This window comes from Hyperoodon ampullatus (assembly GCF_949752795.1).
Source record: "Hyperoodon ampullatus genome assembly, chromosome: 18".
Taxonomy (NCBI): domain Eukaryota; kingdom Metazoa; phylum Chordata; class Mammalia; order Artiodactyla; family Ziphiidae; genus Hyperoodon; species Hyperoodon ampullatus.
The window spans coordinates 17,463,847-17,488,340 of record NC_136931.1 but is presented as its reverse complement, the minus strand read 5'-3'; the positions used below and the strand labels follow the sequence as shown (position 1 = coordinate 17,488,340).

The 24,494-nt window shown below is 43.2% G+C and overlaps 1 protein-coding gene across 1 annotated transcript in view; it reads left to right on the top strand.

The window, feature by feature from the left end:
* WWP2 (WW domain containing E3 ubiquitin protein ligase 2) overlaps nucleotides 1-24,494 on the top strand; it is a 128,472-nt gene that overhangs the window by 72,241 nt on the left and 31,737 nt on the right. The window contains exons 7-8 of the mRNA XM_079723710.1: nucleotides 6,683-6,893; nucleotides 22,912-23,001. Coding sequence (XP_079579836.1) covers nucleotides 6,683-6,893; nucleotides 22,912-23,001 — 301 coding nt within the window. The remainder of the gene's footprint in view (nucleotides 1-6,682; nucleotides 6,894-22,911; nucleotides 23,002-24,494) is intronic.

Genomic DNA, 24,494 nt, shown 5'->3' with positions numbered 1-24,494 from the left:
TAGGATTAAGAAAAAGAATTTCCAATTCCTGATCCTTTTTTGGCCAACTGTGACTAGAGTATGTCTTAGTCCTGAATGAATATCTGATTCAGAAAGTTAGAATGTTTAACCAACATCACAGAGGGAACCTTGTGAAATACCCACAGTTGCAGAAATCAGCCATTTTACCACCTTATCCCATTTACCCTCTCATCTTGGTACCCAGCTTTTCTTTCCCACACAGGAAAGCCATCTAAGCCATCTTCATTTCTCCTCCTCCCACCTCCTTCCATTGTTTTTGTTTAATAGTCTTCTGGATTTGAGTGCTGGTTCTGCTACTTGCTTGGCACCTCTCTGAGTGGTGCCTCTGGGAACCTCAGTTTTACCTTCAGTAAAATGGGAATAATACTACCTTCCTCATGGGGTTATTAGGAGGATAAGTGAGCTAATGAGAATGAACTTGTGAAAAGCAGCATGGGATCCTGGATTGGATCTTGGAGTAGTAAAAGGACATTAGTGGAAAACCTGGTGAAATCCAAATAAATTCTAGAATTTAATTAATAGTAATATACTAATGTTATTTTTTTAGTTTTGACAAATGTGCCATAGTTCAGCAAGGTAGTAATAGCATGGATGAAGGGCATGCTATCTTTGTGCTATCTTTGTAATTTTTCTATAAATTTAAAACTATTCCAAAATTTAAAAAATTTAAAAAGAACCTGCTTTGCAAGTGATAGTGTTACCCAAATGTGAGTCGGTTTTATTTCAGATATCTTTTGCTAGATTATTAGGCCTATTAAACAAGTATTTATTCAATCAATATTTATCGAATGCCATTTTGCTAAGCGCTATGGCAGTGTGAAGAAGTATGAAATAAGGTCTCTGCCCTATAGTCTGTTTCAGGGAAAGAAGCTGAAAAGCCCCAGTCAGCCAAGTACCAACACAGCAGATGTCACAGGGGCTGCGAGGTTGAGTAGCCAAGGCCACAGGTGCAAAGGGATCCGTCTGGGCTGAAGTGGTGGGGAGAGCCTCTAGGGAAGGAGGGCTGAAGTGAGCAAAGGGGTGGAGACAAGAATGTAGTAGGTGGAGAATGGAAGTAGCAAAAAATGAAGGAAAACAAATTTGCCCTCATTCTCAAGAAGGATGCTGTCTTTTGGGGGAGATAAGTTGTGTATATCAAATAATTATGATTAATAGAGAATACTGGCTATACTGAATAGAGCTTAAATGTAAAATACAGCAATTTTCTAAGGCATGATGAAATTGTAACTCCTTGTCTTTGTCAATCCAGTTTTTCTCTCTACTTGAAGTCATGGCTCAAATGTGGCACTCTGTCACTTTTTTACCAGGGTGACCATGACGCAGTAACTGAATTATCTGAACTTTGGTTTCTTCTGACTGTAAGCTGCGATGGTTTGGATTTACTTCTGAGGTTTCAAGCACTTATTTTCTAAGAACATGTGTGTATATACAGGCACACCTTTGTTTTATCTCTTTTTGCTTTATTGTGCTTCACAGACATTACATTTTTTCTTCTTCTCCTTCTTTTTTTTTTTTTTTTTTTTTTTTTTTCACAAATTGAAGGTTTGTGGCAACCCTGCATCAAGCAAGTCTGCCGGCACCATTTTTCCAATAGCATTTGCTCACTTCGTGTCTCTGTGTCATATTTTGGTAACTCTTGCAATGTTTCTTTTTTTCCTTTTTTTTTGGCCATGCCATGTGGCTTGTGGGACCTTAGTTCCCTGACCAGGGATTGAACCTGGGCCCTCGGCAGTGAAAGTGCAGAGTCCTTACCACTGGACCACCAGAGAATTCCCCAGTTCTTGCAATATCTCAAACCCTCCACCAGCAAAAAGATTACGACTCACTCAGATGATGGGTAGCATTTTAGCAATAAAGTATACATTGTATTTTAAGATATCATGCTATTATTGTACACTTAATAGACTGCAATATAGTGTAAACAAAACTTACATGCACTAGAAAACCAAAAAACTTGCTTTATTGCGATATTTGCTTTATTGTGGTGGTCTGGAACCAAACCTGCAATATCTCTGAGGTATGTCCATACACATACACATACAGAGTCTTTGAGAGCAGAGAGTATAAGCATGGACACATAAAGTTTCAATGCTAGGATATCTGGCTTTCACATTCTGTTTCCAAATCTCAACTCGAGAAACCACAAAGCTCTTAAACAGATGAACTACTCTGGTGAATCAAAGGCTCTCGGATAGCTCTGTGGACAGATGCAGTCCTGGTGGGAACCCTTCTAACTAGATTTGCAGCGGCATGAATGGTAAGATCCAAATAGTATTGACTAGGCGGTCTTTTCCACTGGCATGCTACAGGGCTCTGGTTTTGTTCTTTTCCTGGTTGACAATTTCATAAATTTTTTTTTTTTTTTTTGGCGGTACGCGGGCCTCTCACTGTTGTGGCCTCTCCCGTTGTGGAGCACAGGCTCCGGACGCGCAGGCTCAGCGGCCATGGCTCACAGGCCTAGTTGCTCCGCGGCATATGGGATCTTCCCGGACCAGGGCACGAACCCGTGTCCCCTGCATCGGCAGGTGGACTCCCAACCACTGCGCCACCAGGGAAGCCCCATAAAAAAATTTTTAATAGGCAGTACATGTATGTTGTCAACACTTTAAAGGTATAAAAGCTTAAACAGTGTAACGAAAGTCTCCTTCCTATTCTGGACTTCCAGCTTCCCCTTCCCTCCCCAGAGGCAGTCACTGTTGTGTTTCGTATGATTCTTTCCAAGATATTCTTTGAATATACAAGCATATTCTTTGAACATACACACACAAATAGTAGCACAATATATATGCTGTTCTGCACTTTCCCACTTATTAATTATCTTAGAATTTTTTCCAAAGAACTTGAAGCCAACTTGAAGATCTTTGGCCCTTCCCTCTTCTGCTAACCCCAGCCAAAGATGGGGACAATTTTAGCTTCAGTAAGAACAATAATCACAAAAGATTGAAATGCTTTAAATATATTTAAATCCAAGAACTCATAATGGTTTTTAAACAGAGCAAAATTTCACTGTTTATTTTTGGAGGACATGAGAGTATCAACTCATTCTTCTGAAAACTGGTAAATGAAAGGAAAGACTCAAGCAATTCTCTTGCCTTTTCTTTACAAACTGAACCTCAAAGTAACCAAATAGTTGATAGGGGAAATTTCTCTTTAGAGGCGTGATAGAATTAGAATATTACTATTTTTCGGTTCTTTACCAGTTAGTGGATTTAGGCAATAATCATCAATGGCTGCTAACATTGCAAAAGAGAAACGACCAGACATTATGTGCCTCTCCTGATGGGAGTACACACTCCATCTGTGCCACAGACATTGAATATGTACAAAAGTAAAAAGGAATATTACAATGAACCCATCACCCAGCTTTGACTGTTATTGACTCATGGCCATTTTAATTTCACCTGTAGGCCCCCTGACCTCTCTTCTCTGTACCCACCCAAGCTTCCCCCCACCTCCCAATTATTGTATTTAAATTTTTGGTATTGCCCCGCTGCACTCCACAGAGGTTCTAGCAGTTTCTCCTCTTACCAGCTGTATGTAAAAATCCAGTTTTTCATTCTTATCAGTGTGGTTGAATATTTTTCACTCTTGCTAGTGTGATAGGTTAAAAAATGGCATTTCATTATAGCCTTAAATTGCATTTTTTTGTATCATAATTGAGGTTGAGCATCTTTTCGTATGTTTAGGGGTAATTTGTATTTCCTTAACTGTGAAGTGTCTGCATATTTTTGGTCTTTTTCTTACTTGTTTTTTTTTTAAATTAATTAATTTATTTTTGGCTGCGTTGGGTTTTCATTGCTGTGTGGGCTTTCTCTAGCTGCGGCGAGGGGGGGCTACTCTTCGTCGCTGTGCGTGGGCTTCTCATTGCGGTGGCTTCTCGTTGTGGAGCACGGGCTCTAGGCGCATGGGCTTCAGTAGTTGTGACATGTGGGCTCAGTACTTGTGGCTGTTGGGCTCTAGAGCACAGGCTCAGTAGTTGTGGCGCACAGGCTCAGTTGCTCCACGGCACGTGGGATCTTCCTGGACCAGGGCTCGAACCCGTGTCTCCTGCATTGGTAGGTGGGTTCTTAAGCACTGTGCCACCAGGGAAGTCCCTTTCTTACTGTTTTGTAGAGGCCTTTTTCATATCAAAGAAATTAGCAACTTGTTTGTAATATGAATTGATAATAATCTTTCCCAGTTTGTTGTTTTTCTTTTGATTTTAATTTTGCTTATGGTGGTTTTTTGCCATTTAGATTTTAAAAAAAATTAATGTAGTTGAATTCATCAATACTTTATAACTTTTAGATTCTGTCTTTTCCACTTCGAGATTATAAAACTGTTCTCCATTTTCTTTGGTTCCTCTGTGATTTCATTTTTTATGTCAAAATCTCTGATCTATCTGGAATTTATTTTGATGTAAGGAGTGAGGTAGGAATATATCTCAGTTTTTGTCCAGTACACTACCCACTTGTCACAGTGCTGTTTATTGAATAGTCTGTCTTTTCTGCAGGAATTTAAAATGTCACCTTTGTCGTATAATAAATTCCTTAATTCCCATGTGTATTTAATTCTGTTTCTGAGCTATCTTGTTTATTTAATCGACATCTGCCTATTCATGTATCAGTGCTGTAGCTTTATAATATGGGTTAATTAATACCTTAGAAAACTACCTCCTCCCCTCTCCCCCACCCATGCACACAAGACTCTTCATCTCTAGAATTTTTATGGCTATTCTTCTGTGTTTAGTTTTACTTATACATTTTAGAATGAATTTATTTAGTTCTCATAAAGGTCATGATGGTTTTTTCATTGGAATTGAGTAAAACGTATAGATTTGCATAAAAATAATTGCCATCTGCTGTGTTTTACTAACTCAGCTGAGATAGACTAGGAATATCAATAAAAATTCTTGCATTTATGTTGAGGAAACATCAGTTGCATAAAATATAGTCATTTATTAAACAACTAATTTAGTCTGTGTGCCAGACAATATTTCATATACTGAAGAGAAAGCAGATTATTTACATTAATCATAGGTAGTTCCTAGGCTCTTTGCTGTTTGTTAAGATCAAGCTTGGCATCATCTCATGTGAAGAAATTTTAGTTTCAGCTGACCACCAGTCTCACGTTAGCCGACAGGCTCATGTGGTTGCCTCTGAGTTATTATAATCCCGGGCTGCATTAGAGGATGCGCAGAGAGGGAGAAGTAGCGTGTAGTGAGTGAGGGTTCAGGCTCTGGAGGCAGACAGCAGGGGTGTGAATTAGGTGCCCTGTGACCTTGGCAGGTTATTTAACCTCTTCGAGCTTCAGTTTCCTCAACTGTAAAATGGGCTTGTGTATGAGGCTTAAATGAGATAATCCAAAAAGCAATGACGTGTACTTTGGCTGGCGTTCTGGTATTCTATAAATATAACTGGTGTTCTATAAATATAACTAATATCTTTTATACTGGAAATCTGACTCTGCTGGTCTGATGGTATCTCGTTTATTATGTTCAGTTCATGGTACCATTATTTAGAAATGGGAGGTAATAGAAGAAAATATCTACAAGAGGGCAGCCAGGTCATAAGAAGAGAGTAACCTAGAGACATTAAAGAAATAGGCCTTTTACTGGAATAGAGAGGGTGGATGAGAAACAGGGTGGCCGGATACTTATTTTATATTGCTTGGGGTGTGGGGACTAAAACCATCTAGTGGAATTCAGCTTACCATAAGAAAAATCTTTCTGGCAGCTACATCTGTTCAACAATGGAATGGCTCTGTAGCAAGGTGCTTGTCAGACGAAATGTTCAATCTGGATAGCCATTTGTTAGGGGAACTGCAAAAAGAGTTTCTGAATTAGGAAGATGAGGCTAAACCAAGGGGTTTTCCTACGAAATTCTAGTGTAAATGTACACATATGCAATCACATATGTAGAAAATTCTCTGTTTATGGCTTATCCATTTTCAAAGAATTTTAATTCTTTGAAACCGCATTTGATCCCTTTCTGAGTGAGAGGATATTGCAGTGCCTTGGGATCCTTGTGAACATGAGTGATCATCAAAGGAATGGAAAAATGAGGAGACTCAGGAATCAGCTTATTTCACTTCTGTCTCTTTGTCTATTGTTACCTTGGAGACAAGTCCCTTCTCTCACAGCTCCATCTTTTCCGTCTAGGGTGTTAATCCTTGCCCCCCACTTTGAGCATGAGTCTTTAAAAGAACAAGCACATTATTGGAAGTTTTCTACCTCTTAGTGTGTATGGAGCTTTTTGAAGGAAGGTGCTATTTGTGCCTAGCAGACAAGTGACAAAGAAAAGTATACAACCCTATAAGCTTGGCTTTGGCCTTGGCCTTGCTCCATGTAGCACTAACATGCTTCCCTGGTACATTATTTTTCCTGCTACTCTTTTATTGCTGTAAACGTAACCATGGCATGTTAGAAAAATTTAGTGAAGTTATATAAAAGAGGTAATATTTAATAATCTATTTATTTCAGCTCCATCTCCCACTTTTCTTCCGGCAGGCCCTCACTGACTTGCTGCCCTTTCCAAAGTTATGTTCTGTAAAACTTTTTGCCGTCACCAGGTAACATGTACAGTCACCTTGTAGGTACTGTGTTACCATGTTAAGTGAGAAACCTGGTGAATGTGAACACAACGCTGAGTTGATCTCTAAACTACGGTTCCTGTATTTTCAGTGAATGATGAACCCACTGCAGCCACTGACCCCGAAGGACCCTCCGCTGTTGCTGTGGCGTCCCCACCTGCTGTGGCATCGAGTGCGGTCCCCAGCCCCGCCACCGCGACTCTCCCTGCCACGGCCACGCCGGAGGAAGGAGAGGAGCCCAGCACTTCGGGCACCCAGCAGCTCCCAGCGGCTGCCCAGGCCCCTGATGCTCTGCCTGCTGGGTGAGTAGCCTTCTATCCCACAGCAGCACCTCCCTCCCCACCCCCTGAAATAAAAAAACAACTGAGGCTCCTTCACCAGGGCAGAAACAACATGGTTATTTATTACCTGGTGGCTAGTAGTCTCTGGGGAGGCTGCCATGCATAGGAACAAGGGAGGTGTGGGAGAACTGCTCGTTCTGCATAAATCTTGAAAAGGATCTAAATCATCTAGGGCAGAATCAATGGTACCTTATACCGTGACTTGAAATGCACAGCTTGACTCAAAGAATGTGGCTTTTATGGAACAAGGAGCTCATTTTGCCCTCCGGCATCACTGGATTTGCCTAGATCCTGCCTAGAAAACAGCTTTTCTCCCTTGCGTTTTATCTCAATGGCCCATGGAGGACTTCAGGCTCTGAATATTACTGTATGTTATTCCCATGGCTGGGGCTGACGTTAGCGCGGGCTCCTGGTTTTCTTGGAGCCACCTTTTAGTTCAGAATTAAATCTGATGCTGAAGGCCCTGGATGACAAGAAGACGGCCCCAGCAGGCCAAAAGTGAGTGGAGATTAAAAGCATGGACCTGGGAATCAAGTAGATCTGGGTTTAACTCCGCACTCAACCCTTTATGACTTTGGCTGTGTGACTTACCATCTCGGTAAGGTGGAGGTAATAATCATGCCTATCTATCTCCCCAGGAAGTTAAGGGACTCAAATAAGACAGTGTATATGAAGCCCTCACCCAATGGTTGGTGTTTTACCTGGTGAATGATATTTTTTAAGTGGGTATGAAGGAACCACAAAGGAACAGAACAGTTCTGAACTGGGAAACAGTCTTATCTAAGGACTACTGCTCACTTTCAGGGCCAGTCCCGTTGTGGTCCCAATGCCCATCCTGGTTATCAGTTGGTACTGAGGAAACCAATGTCCATATCACCACAGTCACCGTGGTCTGGCCAGTGGTGGTGGTGTGTGGGTGATTCACAAAGGAAAAGGGGAGGATGGATGGTCTCTTGCTTGATGTATAACATTCTGTATTGTTCTTAAACCACTTTAGAAAACCCAGTTGTTTAAGCAAAAAATCCTAAATCCGAAGGCATTTGCGATCCCCAGCATTTGGCACACAACTTAACTTATATTTCTTAATAAAACACAATGAACACGTGAAAAGTATTGCAAATAGTTTTTAATACCTCAAACCCAGAGAGAATTGGGGGTATTGAGAGGTGGCTCCAAAAAGTCTTTTGTGAAGTTTTTGATTTTGTGAAAAGATTCATAAGCAATTGCTTGTGTGTAACTCCTCCCTACAGAGACGTTCTTTTTTTTTTTTTCCTCTTTCGTACGTGGTAAGGAATACTTGAAAGACCTTTGTTTGGTTTATAATTTGAAATCTGTATATAATTTGGGGGGAACAGGGCAGAATCATTTTGGCAGAAAGGAGAGAAAATGGCTGCCCGGGTGCTGCAGGAGCTGTTTGTTTGCTTTCCGCTGAGCAACTGCCTGGAGGGCGGGCTTCACTCCCGGTGTCAGTCACAGGCAATTAGGGCTAATGGCTCAACGCGTCTTTATGTAGGGCGTGTGTGAGGGTTACTGTTCTCCTGGATTGGGCTCTTCCTGTTTCCAGGCAGCTGGAAAACTCCAGGCCTTGAAAACACCCTTTATTCTGAGTCTGGCGATTGAGCAGCTCAGAGAAGCCTGTTCTCCTACCCCCCCCTCCACCCACCGCCCAACCAGAGGCTGAAACGCTTTTCCTGAGTAGAGTTTGAACAGCACCTTCTCCCTGGAGTGTTTAGAATGGGATGAGGCCCTGTGTGTGGGTCTGGGGAGGCCACTCCCCACTTGAACATGTATCATGGGCCAGAGAAAGGTACCGAGACCCAGTTTTCCAACCCAGATGGACTTCCAGGTGCCCACTGGAAGCTCCGGTACTTTGCGGGCTGTCTCAGGGCCTGGAGATTGCCACCGGCACTGCTGAGTGTGAGGCGGTGAGGATGGCAGGCTTTCAGTTCTCGGCTCTGTGACAGCAAGCCAGAAAGGGTGCACTTTCCACCGTGAGCCTTCCAATTCACAGACCTACCGTCCCCGCCCTAGATTATTTACAAGTTTAGGAGATTCAGACAAGATGAGTTATTCCTCTTTTCCTGGTATCTTTTTTTTTTTTTTTTTACTTTTCTGAAATTATTTTATTTATTTTTTTTGAAATTATTTTGTTTTATTTTTATTAAAAATTTTTTTTAATTGGGGTATAGATGCTTTACAGTGTTGTGCTAGTTTCTGCAGTATAGCAAAATGAATCAGCTATATGCATACATATATCCCCTCTTTTTTGGCTTTCCTTCCCATTTAGGTCACCACAGAGCATTGAGTAGAGGTCCCTGTGCTATACAGCAGGTTCTCATTAGTTGCCTATTTTATACATAGTAGAGTATATATGTCAATCCCAATCTCCCAGTTCACCCCACCCCCGCCTTTCCCCCCTTGGTATCCATATGTTTGTTCTCTACATCTGTGTCTCTATTTCTGCTTTGCAAATAGGTGCATCTGTACCATTTTCTAGATTCTACGTATGTGCGTTAATATACGATATTTGTTATTTCTGGTATCTTGCATTCAGGAGTCAGGGGACCACTTTTAACCTTTTTTTTTTTTTTTTTTTGCGGTATGCGGGCCTCTCACTGTTGTGGCCTCTCCCGTTGCGGAGCACAGCCTCCGGACGCGCAGGCTCAGCGGCCATGGCCCACGGGCCCAGCCGCTCCGCGGCATGTGGGATCTTCCCGGACCGGGGCACGAACCCGTGTCCCCTGCATCGGCAGGCGGACTCTCAACCACTGCGCCACCAGGGAAGCCCTTAACCTTTTTTAAATAAAACTCCGAGCACGACATTTCACCACTTAGAATGCTGCAATGGCTTCCTATTGTCTTTAGGGATAAATTCTCAAATCTTAATAAGACCTGAAAAGCTCTGCAGTGTAGGACCTCATCTACCCCTCAAGCCTTCCATGGAAGACATTCTTTGCTTTGCTCTCTAAGCTGTAGCTGTAACTTATTTTAGTTTGACAGATGTACCACCCTTTCTCTGGATTTGGGACCCTCTGCCATGCTGGTTACCCCTTCTGAAACCTTCCTCACCATTTTGTCCATTACTTTCTATCCATCTTCAAGTCTCAGATTAATCAGCACTTCCTCTGGGAATCCTTCCTCGATCCCCAGTAGACAAGGTCAGACCACCCTGTGTTCTGTAACTTCTCACACGTGTAATTGCGTGTTTTGCGTCTCTCTGCTCTGCTGGGCTGTAAATGCCAAGATGGCAAGAAGCCTGGAACAAAGTCGGCCCCCAAGACATACTTGTAGTGAATTAATGAATCGATTTAAATGCCATCTTTTTTTTTTTTTTTCTCCACCTGGATGAATGTTTTCTGCTTCTTTGATGCCTCAAATAAAGAGGAACTATGACAGGAATACTGCATTTTCTTCCCAAGAACAAGACCCTAAGGGGTTACTAACTAGGCTAGGTTGTCTGGCTTTGGGTTCAAGTATGAATCTCTCAAAGGGTCAGAATGCTCTTCCCTGCTCACTAGGGGTCCTCATGCCCTGGGAGACACTGTGGACCATGTCTCCCCTTTGCCAAGGCATTTCTGAGCCATGCTAGACTGCTTTTTCATGGCATCCAGCTGACTTTGTCTCTTTCTAACCTTACCATCTCAATCTCCTTTACAGAGGGATCGGGCACAGTTCAGTTGGGGATCCCAAGGGCTTATTTTTCCAGTTGCTGCATTGCCTTTCTGAAACTTGCAGCAGATGAGACTGGACATAAGGATGTCACGTCCGTCTGTGTGTTTTAGTGACCGAAGGCCACCGAAAACTGGGCCACATAAATCCAAATAGAACACCCTTTATCCCTTTCCTCTCTCTCCCTGTCTCCAAACCCTCCTGCTTCCCCTACCTTTTAATTTAATTAGCACGAAAGAAGCTAGTTGGAAGGGCATGGTGTTTTCAGCTGGCAAATGTCCGTTAAAGGAGGGGGTGCCAGGAAGGCTCGGGAGACATGGTGAGATAGTGGTCCAGGCAGTGGGCAGTGGGGAGGGAGGCCACTTTGATCAGCTGGCCCCGCATCTGGTTTTTATCAGCAGGGAGCCCACTTTGGGGACCAAATGCTCATTAACAGACCGTGTGTACATGGCTTAGATAAACTCCAAGTGCGTCCCAGGCTCTGCAGCTCGCCCAGGCCCTCTCACACAGAGGCACATTATTTCACCCTGGCAGCCCGCGCTGTGCTGTGGTTTCTTACATAAGGGAGGCCATTGTGTTTGGACTCTGCCAACTTACCTCAGCACTGCCACTTCACACCATCCCTCTCCTCTTGCAGTCATTGGCTGCCCTGGCCGTTTCCTGCCTCAGAGTAGAAATAATTGAGGAGGGTGTTTTCTGGATCTGTTTGATTTGCCATCTTCCCCTACCCCCAGGCCCAGTAATGGAGACCCAGAGGTCCTTTCTCCAGGTGGTCCTTGACACACTATCAAGGATGACAACCTGGTAAGAGTTCTTTGATGTTTTCTTTGTAGAGACACTTTAAGAGACGTTGGAATTTGCAGCTTTTCTGCTAAGTTATAAACCAGCTGCTGCCACTGAATTTCATTCCAAACTCAATTTTGGCGCTAGCCAAAGATCCTTACCCAAGGAGTTTTAAAGCAGTGCTTCTGAAACTGTCTGTGAAGAACTAGTCCTTGTTTGTTTGTTTTTTTTTTCCTTCTGGTTTTGTTTGTTCTGTTTTAATTTTTTTTTCAATCTCTTATGAACCTTTACTTTTGTCCTCTGTTCTGTTCAGTGAGGCAGATCTACAGATCACATATTTGGATGTTGTGGCAATGTCAAATTGGTCCAAAAGTTTCTAAACACCTAGAAGCTTCCGTACTTTTCTGGTTGCTGAATAGTAACAGTTTGAGCCATGGACCATACTTTAGTAGCAAAGGACTAAAGGATTATACTGGAGAATCTGTGCCTTTTTGCTAAGTAGTATGGTTTAGTTCTTGACTCTGCAGGGATTATTACATGCTTAGTTAATGCCAGATAATACATGTTCCTGGCTTCCTCCTCCTCATCTCAGGACGAGAGACTTGTTTCCAAAAATTCTACTGTTGTTGGGACTGACCCATGAGAAGTTCTCGCCCTGCTATATGTATGTATTCATGTGTAATGAGGAATTTTCCTTTTTTACTACACTTTCTTGAGAGCTCCTCAAGAGTTGGGATTATTGGGTTTTTGTATTCCCAGCACCTAGCATAGTACTTGGCTCCTAGGGAGATGGAGTGAGAAATGTTTGTTGAATGACTGGATAAGTGTTTTCATTCTCAATAGCTCTTACAATTTTTTACAGTTTTTTTTTTCTTTTGGAAAACTTAGAAACAAAAATAGAAGAAAGAAGTAGAACAACAGCAATAACAAACACACACCCACCTAGATTTAACCACTGGTGCTTTTCATGCACCTTGTGCATTTTTTTGCCTGATCATTGGTGAGAGTTAACATGTGTTAAATGTTTCCAGAGTGCTGGGGAGTGCTAGGTTTCATACATGGGTTATTTCAGTCTTCACGGCACTCTGTGTAGTAGCTACTTTCACCCTTATTTTGCAAATGAGGAAACCTTAAGCAGTCTGCCCAAGAGCACATATACAGACATGTACACGTCAACACACATCTACCAAAATTTTTTGACAATCTTAGGGTATGTGCTTTTAAAATTTATTTTTTAATTGTAAAATATTTTAAGCATGCAGATAAGAATAGAAAGTAACGTAAGAAATACTTGTGGGCTCCCCTACCGAGCCATATCAAACTTTAGCATTATGCTGCATTTGCTATAAACCTCCCCCCTGTTTTTTAACCTCTTGATGAAGACTGTCAATAAAGTTGAAAGTCCCTGTGAACCCCTCCCTGGTCCCATTCCCTATATACAGAGATACATGGAACTTGGTACATTCATTTAAACTGCTCTATGGTCTTCTGTTGTATGAATAGGTAAAATTTTATTTATGTTATAATTAAAATTTATTTATATTTACTGTGTATATTCTATATCATATAAATGTAAAATATAAAAAATAACATTTTATATTTGTGTTTATTTATACTATAATTACATCTTTGCCTTTATAAACAATGCTACAATGAAGTTTTTTCTGTGTATGCCTTTTTGTGTGCATGTTTGTTTCTTTAGTGCAAGTACTGGAACTAGGGTTTCTTCTTTGTAGGAAGATGAAGGTCTTCAGTTTCAGTTTTAGTAGACACTATCAGATTGCTTTTTTTTTTTTTTTTTTGCGGTACGCAGGCCTCTCACTGTTGTGGCCTCTCCCGTTGCGGAGCACAAGCTCAGGACGCGCAGGCTCAGTGGCCATGGCTCACGGGCCCAGCCGCTCTGCGGCAAGTGGGATCCTCCCGGACCGGGGCACGAACCCGTGTCCCCTGCATCGACAGGCGGACTCTCAACCACTGCGCCACCAGGGAAGCCCTCAGATTGCTTTTTGAGTCAGCTCACCAGTTCATGCTCCCATGAGCATGCATAGCATTCCTGCTAAAACTCAGAATTGTCAGATTTTTTTTCATGTTGGCCAGTCTGATGGGTGTGAAAGGGTATTTCTTGCTGGTTTTAATTTGAAAACCTCTTCTTACATGTTATTTTAATTTGGTTCTTGAGTTTCCTTTCTTGTGAATTGTCTATTCATATATTTTTGTCCATTTTTCTGTTTGCTATCTGTCTTTTTAATCTGCAGGATTTCTTAATATATGCTGGATACTAATCCCCTCTCAATTATGTATGTGCATTGCAAATATTTTCTCCCAGTCTGTGGCTTGTCTTTTCACTTTTTAATGTTGCTTTTTATTGTACAGGAGTTCAAATTTTTAGCTAGCCAAATCTGTTCATCTTTTTCACGTGCCTCTTGTGTCTGTCCGAAATACTTCCTTACTCTGATGTTGTAAAAATTTTACACGCATATGTGATCCCCCTGCCCCCATGTTTTGTAGATTCTGATACGCGTGTTATTTCACATTTAACTTCTTTAAAATCAAGATGTGATTTACAAACATTGGAGTGTCATAGTTTAATTGGCAGCATTTTTTTCTTTCTTGGTGGTATGTTAAAAATCTTATAATTGGTGACATTTTATGGGCTTCCCTGGTGGCGCAGTGGTTGAGAGTCCACCTGCCGATGCAGGGGACGCGGGTTCGTGCCCCGGTCTGGGAGGATCCCACATGCCGCGGAGCGGCTGGGCCCGTGAGCCGTGGCCGCTGAGCCTGTGCTCCGGAGCCTGTGCTCCGCAAGGGGAGAGGCCACAACAGTGAGAGGCCCGCCTACCGCAAAAAAAAAAAAAAAAAAAAAAAAAAAAATCTTATAATTGGTGACATTTTAGATTTAATGAAAAATAGTATATTTTTATAATTTTTAAACAAAATTTTGATCATCTTATGCATGTTATTTTTTCACTTACTTTTGTTACCTGATATATTGTAAACATCTGTACAAATCTATATTATCCACAATGATATTTTAAATGATGGAATACCCATTATAGAATGAACATAATTTATTTTACTAATCCTCCACTTTGGAGCATTTAGGTTGTTTGCAGTTTTTCTGTAACATGCTGCAACGTTCTGTGATGGATGCACTTAAAGCTAAATCTTTGACACATAATTATTTCCTTAGGATATGTCCTAGAACAAGAGTTGCTGAATTAAAGGGTATTCATGTAGGAAAGGTTTTTTTTTTTTTTTTTTTTTGTGGTATGTGGGCCTCTCACTGTTGTGGCCTCTCCCGTTGCGGAGCACAGGCTCCGGACGCACAGGCCCAGCGGCCATGGCTCACGGGCCCAGCCGCTCCGCGGCATGTGGGATCTTCCCAGACCAGGGCACGAACCCGTTTCCCCTGCATCGGCAGGCGGACTCTCAACCACTGCGCCACCAGGGAAGCCCAGGAAAGGTTTTTGACTGAGTTGCCAAATTACCCTTAGGAAAGAGTATACCCATTTTTGCTCCCACTAACTATTTTTTAAAATATTTATTTATATATTTATTTGGCTGCATCGGGTCTTAGTTGCAGCATGTGGGATCTTTAGTTGCGGTGTGCAGGATCTTTAGTTGTGGCATGTGGGATCTTGTTCCCTGACCAGGGATCGAACCTGGGTCCCCTGCATTGGGAGCTCGGAGTCTTAGCCACTGGACCACCAGGGAAGTCCCTCACTATTTTTTAAGAGTGGCTATTTCCCTGCATTGCCAAACTTATCTGCACAGTTTTTAAAATCTGCAATAATGTTAAAAAAATTTTTTTATAGACACCGTCTCTAGGAATTGTCTTGCCTGTCTGTGAGAGCATATCTTTTTTTTTTAATTTATTTTTTTGCCTGTGCTGGGTCTTAGTTGTGGCACACAGGATCTTTCATTGCGGGGCATGGTCTCCTCGTTGCAGCGCTCGGGCTTTTCTCTAGTTGTGGCGTGTGTGTTTTCTCTCTCGAGTCGTGGCGCGCAGGCTCCAGGGTGCATGGGCTCTGTAGTTTGTGGCATACGGGCTCTCTCATTGAGGTGTGCGAGCTCAATAGTTGTGGTGCACAGGCTTAGTTGCCCTACGGCATGTGGGATCTTAGTTCTCTGACCAGGGATTGTACCCGCGTCCCCTGAATTGGAAGGCGGATTCTTTACCACTGGGCCACCAGGGAAGTCCCGAAAGCAGTTGCCATCTTCCATTGAAGAGCTTTGGGGACTTTTCCAAGGCAAAGAAAATGGGATGGGTGAAGAAGAAAGAGATGAAAAACAGACCTTAATTCAGAGTCCTCAGTAGCTACTACTGTGCCCCCCTGTGATTAAGGGGCATAAAGTGCTGGTTGTTGATAGTTTTTTTGTTTGTTTGTTTGTTTGTTTTTTGCGGTACGCAGGCCTCTCACTGTTGTGGCCTCTCCCGTTGCGGAGCATAGGCTCCGGACGCGCAGGTTCAGCGGCCATGGCTCACGGGCCCAGCCGCTCCGCGGCATGTGGGATCTTCCTGGACCGGCGCACGAACCCGTGTCCCCTGCATCGGCAGGCTGACTCTCAACCACCGCGCCACCAGGGAAGCCCTGTTGATAGTTTTAAAAAGGGGGTTAGTGTGCTTGGATTTAAAGGAAAGCTCAGTATTTCAAGAAGGGTTCTTGGGGGAAGGTCTGAGTTTAACACACTTCCTACCCAGTTTACAGAGGACCTACTGAAGCAATGAAAACAGTGAGTAGGAGATGTGTTCTGCTGCACACAGATTTTTGACTCATAAGACAGTCTGACAATGTCCCTACAGGGGGAGTAAATCTTACCGTTCACTCAGGAAGTGGCCAGAGTTTGGGGAATAGGATTTGGTTCAGTTAAAATTTATTATAAGAGCATGAAGTAAGAAAATATGAATTCCCTGTAATATTTGCCTGAGGGGAGTTGAACTTCTACATAGGCAGCTTTAAGAATACCTGAATACTTTCAGTGTATTTTTCTGAAGTTTAGTTTTTGTCCAGGTAACCAGCAAGGCATCTTTTCTTTATTGGTGCATAAGTGTTCTGGCATGACTTTGTTTTCTGATGGAGACAGTGTATTTTGAATGAGAGTCAGCTTTACTAATGCCCAGTGCTTTTGTTAATAAAATTTATTAACAAATTATAAATAATACAAATTAATAATGTTCTTACTAAGAATTTGTGAGTGTGATGATATCATCTCTGATACTAACCTGAAATCCTCAGATTGCCCAGCTTTAAATTCCTTCCCAATTTAATCCGACTTTTGGTGAAACTGTGATTCTGTCCAAACTTAGAGGAATCTGACCAAGAAGTGTGTTGATCAGGATGGTTGAATATACACTGTAATGGCAAGTAACTGAGAATTGATTTCCTGAAGACCTTTTAGGAAACCTTCCACAAGAAAATGTGGTTCAGGGAATATCCCTGGCGGTCCAGTGGTTAGGACTCCGTCCTTTCACTGCTGAGGGCCCTGGTCGGGGTCCCATAAGCTGCATGGTGCATCCAAAAAAAAAAAAAAAAATGTGGTCACTGTTAAGTGACCAGACAATTTCCTTTCAGATAACATAGGAGAGAAATGATTGAATGCCATCCTAATAATGGAATTGAGATTTTCATCCTTTACCTTTTTAACGATGATGGTGGGGGGGATGGGGGCATGGGCATGGAAGATATACAACTTGTTAACAAACGCAAGTTCGTGTGCCCAATGGACAGTGAGGCTAAACAATACCGACACGTTGGAGTTTGGAGCAGAGAAAGGTTTATTGCAGGGCCATGCAAGGAGACGGGTGGCTTGTGCCCAGCAAACCCTGAACTCCTCGAAGGGTTTCAGCAAATCACTTTTAAAGGCGAGGTGAGGGAGGGGCATGGTTAGTTGTCTCAGACTTCTTGGTGTTGGAATCCTTTGTTCATGCAGCTAGGTCAAGTCACAGTGTTCGTGTAGGTCAAGTCACAATGTTCCTGTAAACCTCCAACAAGACAAATGTTACTCTCTGTTCTGCAACTTTTTTTATCTCTAAATGAATGGACTCTTAAAGGTCAGAGTCTTGAGAATGGGCTATCCTGTCTATTTCAGGCTATAGGCAACATTCTTTTACAAAAGGTGCAGAGCCAGCATGATAAGCACAGGCAACAGAGCACTAGGGTTAAAGTAAAAGAAACTAATCTAATATGGAGTCAGATTTGCTCTTCCCTATTACAAACTGAATAAAGGACAGTTAAAATCCATAGGAGCAAAGGGAATTTAGGTTGAAAAAAAAGTACAGGGGCTTCCCTGGTGGTGCAGTTGTTGAGAGTCCGCCTGCCGATGCAGGGGACATGGGTTCGTGCCCCGGTCCGGGAAGATCCCACATGCTACGGAGCGGCTGGGCCCGTGAGCCGTGGCTGCTGAGCCTGCGCGTCCGGAGCCTGTGCTCCGCAATGGGAGAGGCCACAACAGTGAGAGGCCCACGTACTGCAAAAAAAAAAAAAAAAGTACAGAGATTAATTGAAATTGGAGACTATTTTTTAAGTACTTTCAAAATAGAAAGACCCTGTGTAGTCCATGGTCCAACTAAAGGCTATACATCGAAAGCCAAGGAGCAATGTGTTGGGAAGGGACCTGAATCAAGCTTGGTGCTTTGAACGCTGTTTCTGAGAGCATCAAAGAAAGCTATTCAGTGGGAGAGGATATGACCCACGTGACCAGGATGCAGTATCGAGACCCATGGGTAGTTTGATTGAAAAGCCTTTTAATCTCAGCATGAAGAAGATGCTTATAAGGTTCAGAAACCTAACCCCTGCCAGGGATGTGCTGATGAAAGGTCACTTCCAGTATCACTTTCTTGGCATGGGGAGACCAAACCAAGACAGTCGGAAGGCTCAGTCTATATGGGTCAGCAGTTACAGCGGAGAAATGAGAATCCAGGGGCTCGTTTGATTGACGATAGAATCGACCGACTCTGCTACACAAATGGAGGGGAGGGATTTGTATGAATTCTGAGGAGCCATGCAGGTAGGGAGGAGTTGAGAGTTCTCTAAGGAAAGCAGTTAGGCCAGGTCACGGATCAGGGAGGACCCACATGGACATTTAATCCAAGCAGGAGTCCAGTTTTAAAAGGAAGAATGTAGATATCAAAAAAAAGGTAATGGAAGAAAGGTCTTGTTCCTCTTGGTAACTATTTTTCTAGCTAAGCCAATTGAGAGGGTTCATAGAAGGACACTGAGATTCGCTGGACAATAACAGTGCCCAAAAGAGAGCCTTTCATTTCTAGGATCAGCCGGGATCAAAGACAGGATAGACGGGTCTTGTCAAGGCCTGGGAGGAGCCGTCATAACTCTTGAATATAAGCAAAGAGGACTTCACACCGATTTCCTTTCTGGCAGTGCAGGAAGACCACTGTGTCAATTCAAGGCATTTAATTCATGGAATTTTAAGAATTATTCCATCTTCAAATGAAACTATTAGCCAAAGTATAATAAAACCAAAGTTTTCTCCTTGCCTCAAATGAAATAGAAAAGAAGCCAGAAGTCGAGACCACTTATAAGATGAAAGTTGTAACAACAGAATTGTTGGAATAAAGAAAAAATGTGTTTTAGCACCTTTTCTCTCCAACTGCAACAACACATATTTTGTCTTCATTCAAGGGGCAGCCCCACCCACCAATTATGGTCAGTTTTCCAATTAGTGACTGCAAAATGAGCAAAGTTGTTTTATTGGTGCTTTTGTGCCACAAAATTGCCAAGGACAGGAAGGATAGAGCTAATTTCTTAGGAAATGCTGAGGAATTCTCAGCTCCTTAAGTCTTTATTAGGAGCAAATGTTATGAAAGAGTGGCTTGCTACCCTTGCCTGGGGAGCTTCCATATTTCACTACTTACCCTTAAGCCAAGTATCTTTCTCAAGACTTTCCTTATTTCCAAATTCAGATGAATAAAGAGGGTATCGGATTTGCTGCTTGATTACCCAGCAGACAGGAGGAATTTGGAGAGCTGGTGTGAAATCACAGTATGTTAGCCTTTTTTGCTGAAGGGTCCCCACCAGATCCCTACCAGTCTTTTGAGCTGGCAATATCTGTTACTCTTTTGTCTTTAATTCAGAAGGGCATCGAGAGGGAGAAGAGCTTTAACTTTACCCTGTGTTTATTTTCACCTGGTCAGTTTTGTCAGAAGATTCTGCCCTTTCAATAAAATACTGACTGAAGTGCAAGAATCTTCCTTTTGCAGTGGGAGGAACCCAGGGCGCCTGGGCCAAGTCACCAGTATCTGCTTCAACCAGAACCTTGAGCAGGAATACCCAGGAGAGAAAATGTTCTCGAGCTCATTTTAATGGTGTTTATAGCACTCCAGTCCTCAGGGATCCAGTTGATCCCTTTTGGAAGGAGGGAGTCTGGGACTACCAGACCTCACTGCTCCCAGGCTAAGCCTCCCAGTGGTGCAAAATGTTCAGCCTCTTCCCATAGATTGTATCTGAGCAGAGGGTTGTGATTAAAATGGAGCCTAGAAATTAACTAGGTGGACTTACTATAATTTCTCCCCAGTCGTCTTGATCCTATAGGTCCCCCACCCAGATTCCTGTACTAGGGAAAGCTGTTCACGTTGAGGTGGGCTTTGGAAAGGCACCTGGCACCTTGTCTGCTGGGTTGTGGGTTCCTTATAAGTTCCAGTTGCCCTTCCTTTTCCTCCTTTCTTCCTTTCAGAGTGACATGGTAAAACTCATGGGCCAGAGAGTCAGAGCTGAGTTTGTTTGTTTGTTTAGATTTTTCTGATGTGGACCATTAAAAAAAATAACTTTAAAAATATTTATTTATTTGGCTGCGCCGGGTCTTAGTTGCAGCATGTGGGCTCTTTAGTTGAGGCATGTGAACTCTTAGTTGTGGCATGTGGGACCTAGTTCCCTGACCAGGGATCGAACCCGGCCCCCTGCATTGGGAGCACGGAGTCTCAGCCACTGGACCACCAGGGAAGTCCCAATGTGAACCATTTTTAATGTCTTTATTGAATTTGTTACAATATTGCTTCTGTTTTATGTTTTGGTTTTTTGGCCACGAGGCACGTGGGATCTTAGTTCCCCGAGCAGGGATTGAACCTGCACCGCCTGCATTGGAAGGTGAAGTCTTAACCACTGGACCACGAGGGAAGTCCCAGAGAGCTGAGTTTAAATGCCACGTAAGAGTTACTTAGCCTCTCTGAGCCTCAGTTCCCTTGATGGTGATGGCATGTGCCACCGTAAACGATGAAGGCAGGACTGAATGAAGTAAAAATGAGCCTGCAGCTCATTGTGGATGTTCAGTGGGTGATGGTTACCCCCTTCCCATCTTTGTCTTAAAGACCTTGCGTATACCTGTATCTGAATTAACCTCAGAGGGGCTTATCAATGCCGTCTGCTGATCAGACGTGAGAAATGGTATCGAATAAAGCTGATGTCTATTTGAGTAGACACACCAGGCTTAGTAACAGAAGTTAGGACATTTATTTCAGTATACAGTCAACTCTGCTATAACATATGTGTTCCTAGAAACCACCACGCTATGCCAAATCATGCAGTAAAAACCACAGGGCTGGGCTTCCCTGGTGGCGCAGTGGTTGAGAGTCTGCCTGCCGATGCAGGGGACACGGGTTCGTGCCCCGGTCCGGGAAGATCCCACATGCCGTGGAGCGGCTGGGCCCATGAGCCATGGCTGCTGAGCCTGTGCGTCCAGAGCCTGTGCTCCTCAACGGGAGAGGCCACAACAGTGAGAGGCCCACATACTGCAAAAACAAAAAGCAAAAAACAAAAAAAACCCCACAGGGCTTATGGGAAAAAGTGGATTAGGGGTGTAACAGTCAAAAATTAGTCAGTGACACAAATAGGAACCTAATAACAATGGTAGCACAGTTTTACACATGTTAAATGGTTGAGATCATAACACTACAATACATATGGCACATTTCCATGAGAAGACCTGAAGTTTGCTTGTGGAAGCAGGTGTTGGAAGGGTTGGAGCTTTTGAGTGTTGTCATGAAGTGGTACAAAGAGGGTTTTCTGAAATCAGATGGGAGATATAGCACCAGATGTGGGTGAGTATGGTGTGTAACACGCAGTAAAGTGAGGTAGCTGGCAGATGAGTGTGGGTTTTGTGTATTTCTACATGACTGGGTTTAGCTGGGGGAAGTCTTCTGTGTTCATCTAGTGTGTTTTGAAGGCAAATTCATACAAGGCAAACCCAAAATTCATAGTATGTTCCCTTATGTATCAATCACATTGGCATAGATTTGTGTTTTTATTTTTATTTTCATTTATTTATTTATTTATTTATTTATTTTTGTGGTACATGGGCCTCTCACTGTTGTGGCCTCTCCCGTTGCGGAGCACAGGCTCTGGACGCGCAGGCTCAGCGGCCACGGCTCACGGGCCCAGCCGCTCCGCGGCATGTGGGATCCTCCCGGACCGGGGCACGAACCCGTGTCCCCTGCATCAGCAGGCGGACTCTCAACCACTGCACCACCAGGGAAGCCCTAGATTTGTGTTTTTAAAACAAGCATTTCAGTAGAACTGACTGTACTAGCTTCCTGGCAAAGGTCACCTTCCCCTAGGCAGTACCCAAAAGTAGCAGTAACTAAAATCAATGTAAAACATAAAGGCTAAAAGGACCATTAACATCCTTCATAAAACAGTAATCATTTTATAAACATAAATCTTTGCATCCCGTATATATAGGTTACTGTATTCTAGGGAAGTGGAGTTATTGTCAGATTGCATTGAATGTGGGAATAACGGGAGTGTTGGGATGGGTGGTCCTTGGCTGTATTTTGTAGTGATTTTGCCTTTGTCGTAACTCTTTGGATCCTCTGCTACCTTGTCGTTCTGCCATTAGCACAGATGAGCCACCCTCAGCACCCTGATCTCATAGTAACCCACACACAGACTGAGGGTTAGAGCAGCCAATAAATAGCAGTATGCTATATTTCTTGATCCATCCAGATCTCTTTTTAAAGATCCTCTGTAAATGAATCCTGTATTTTAAAAAGAAATGTGATCATGAATATATATGATTCTAGGAGAACAGGGATAGTCATATAATTTGTGACTTTAAGAGGTAGTAGGCTACAAGCGCTGGAGGGTCCATGGATGAGCTTTAGGAGAGGTCCGGGAATCCCAGAAATTGCACACACATTTTTGTTGGTAAGTGCATTTTGGAAGCTTTCATCACATTCCTAAAGGGCTCTTTGATCCCGAAATGGCCAAGAGACAGTGATTCACAAAAATCCATGGCAATGTAGATTCATATGGGTTGTTTAGGGGAATTTAGCATGATCTGTGGGTTATCTAGTACCTTGAATCCATAAAGGGGAACTGTTATAGTTTTTTCAAGAAGCAGACGTGTGTGCCACCATCAGTGACAACGTGGAGCTTGTCTGACCAGCGGGTTGGTCTTGCATGTCGACTTTGATGTTACCTCTCACATTAGCCTAATAGTAGTGAATGACTCCTTTGAGCAAGGGCATATGCCTTTCACCTGTGTGTCTCATGCCTCCCTTGACTTTATTTTGCAGATGGGAGCAGCGAGAGCTCCCCAATGGGCGTGTCTATTATGTTGACCACAATACCAAGACCACCACCTGGGAGCGGCCTCTTCCTCCAGGGTAAGGCTTGGACCAGTAAGACCCGAGGCTCTAGAAATGGTGCCAAGAGTCCCCCATCAGCTTCTCCACCACTCACTGCCATGGCCATCTCTTTATTTTCCCCCCACTCTCGTCCTTTCTCTCTTTCTTTTCCCCTCCTCCTGCAGTCATCCCCTTCTGCATTCTCTGCTCTCTCTTTCTACTTTCCCTTCTTCCTACATGTGTTGTATTGGTCATGGGCTTTCTTAAGTGGTATTCAGAGCCCCCATGGATATTGGGTTCTGGAGGAAGGAGGGTTGGGGAGGCCTCCGGGGCCCTTGGTCTCTCACTGGCCTCAGTCATTTCACCTACAGAAATATCCTATAGGGCCTGATTTTCAGTTTCTTTCTGCAGAGGTAGCAAAGTCCAGGGACATTTATCCTGGGTCCCTTGATTGCCTTCCCTACTCACTTACTTTAATTCTACTCTCATTTCCTAGGACAGACTAGGAACATTTAGAGCATCTCTGGGGGAAAAACGAGCACAAGGAAGCCAAGATAGAGAGGGTGTTGATGCACTTCATAACGCCCTGTGTCCAACCAGCCCCTGGAGACAGTGTGCTTCTCGTTCAGCGGGCTTTGCGAGAACGCAGCTAAGTTCTCCAAAACCAGAGGATGAGTGAGGCTTCCAAGTGAGGGAAGACTGTCCAAGTTCAAGGAGAAGGGGTTTGGTTCCCTGTCTGCCAGGGACAGAAAGTTCTTTCCACATGTGTCTCCCAGTCCTGAGAGCTTTCGAAAGGGAATGCATTCTGCTCTCAGGAAAGAATCACCTCCCAGTAAAGCAGCCATGAAGGGCTCCTACATAGAACATGAACGCTGACTTCCCCCTCCGAAGCTCGCGGAGGGAGAGGATGTCAGAGGTGGGCGTATCGGGAGAGCCCCTGTGCTCTGTTTTGTTCACCTGTCAGGCATGTGCCGGGCAAATATCACCTCACTTTCCAGTCCTACAAGTTTCCACGGATGGGCTGCTTTTAGTTTCAGTTTTCCAGTAGAATGCTTGTGTTTTCCTTTTCTTCCTTACCGTTCTGGAAATCACACTCATAATCCGCCATCCTTCGTTCTCACTCTGTTTCTCCTTTAAGTCCAGGGAACTTACCAAAGATAAACATTGACTTCTTAGAAAAAAATTAAAACATTTTATTATGGAAATTATAGAAATTTTCATATTGAACTTTTCAAATATGTGGGACAAAGAATGCCCACACACTCAACACCTAGCTTCAATAATTATCAACTCATGGCCACTCTTGTTTCATCTATACCAGCGGTTGGCAAACTGTGGGCCTGTGGACAAAATCCAGCCTGCTACCTGTTTTGTAAATAAAGTTTTATTGGAACACAGCCCCTCTCATTTGTTTACTTATTGTCCATGGCTGCTTTTGTGCTCATTGGCCGAGTTGAGTAATTGTGATACAGACTGTAAAGCCTGCAAAGACTGAAATATTTACTTTTCGGCCCTTGGTAGAAAACATTTGC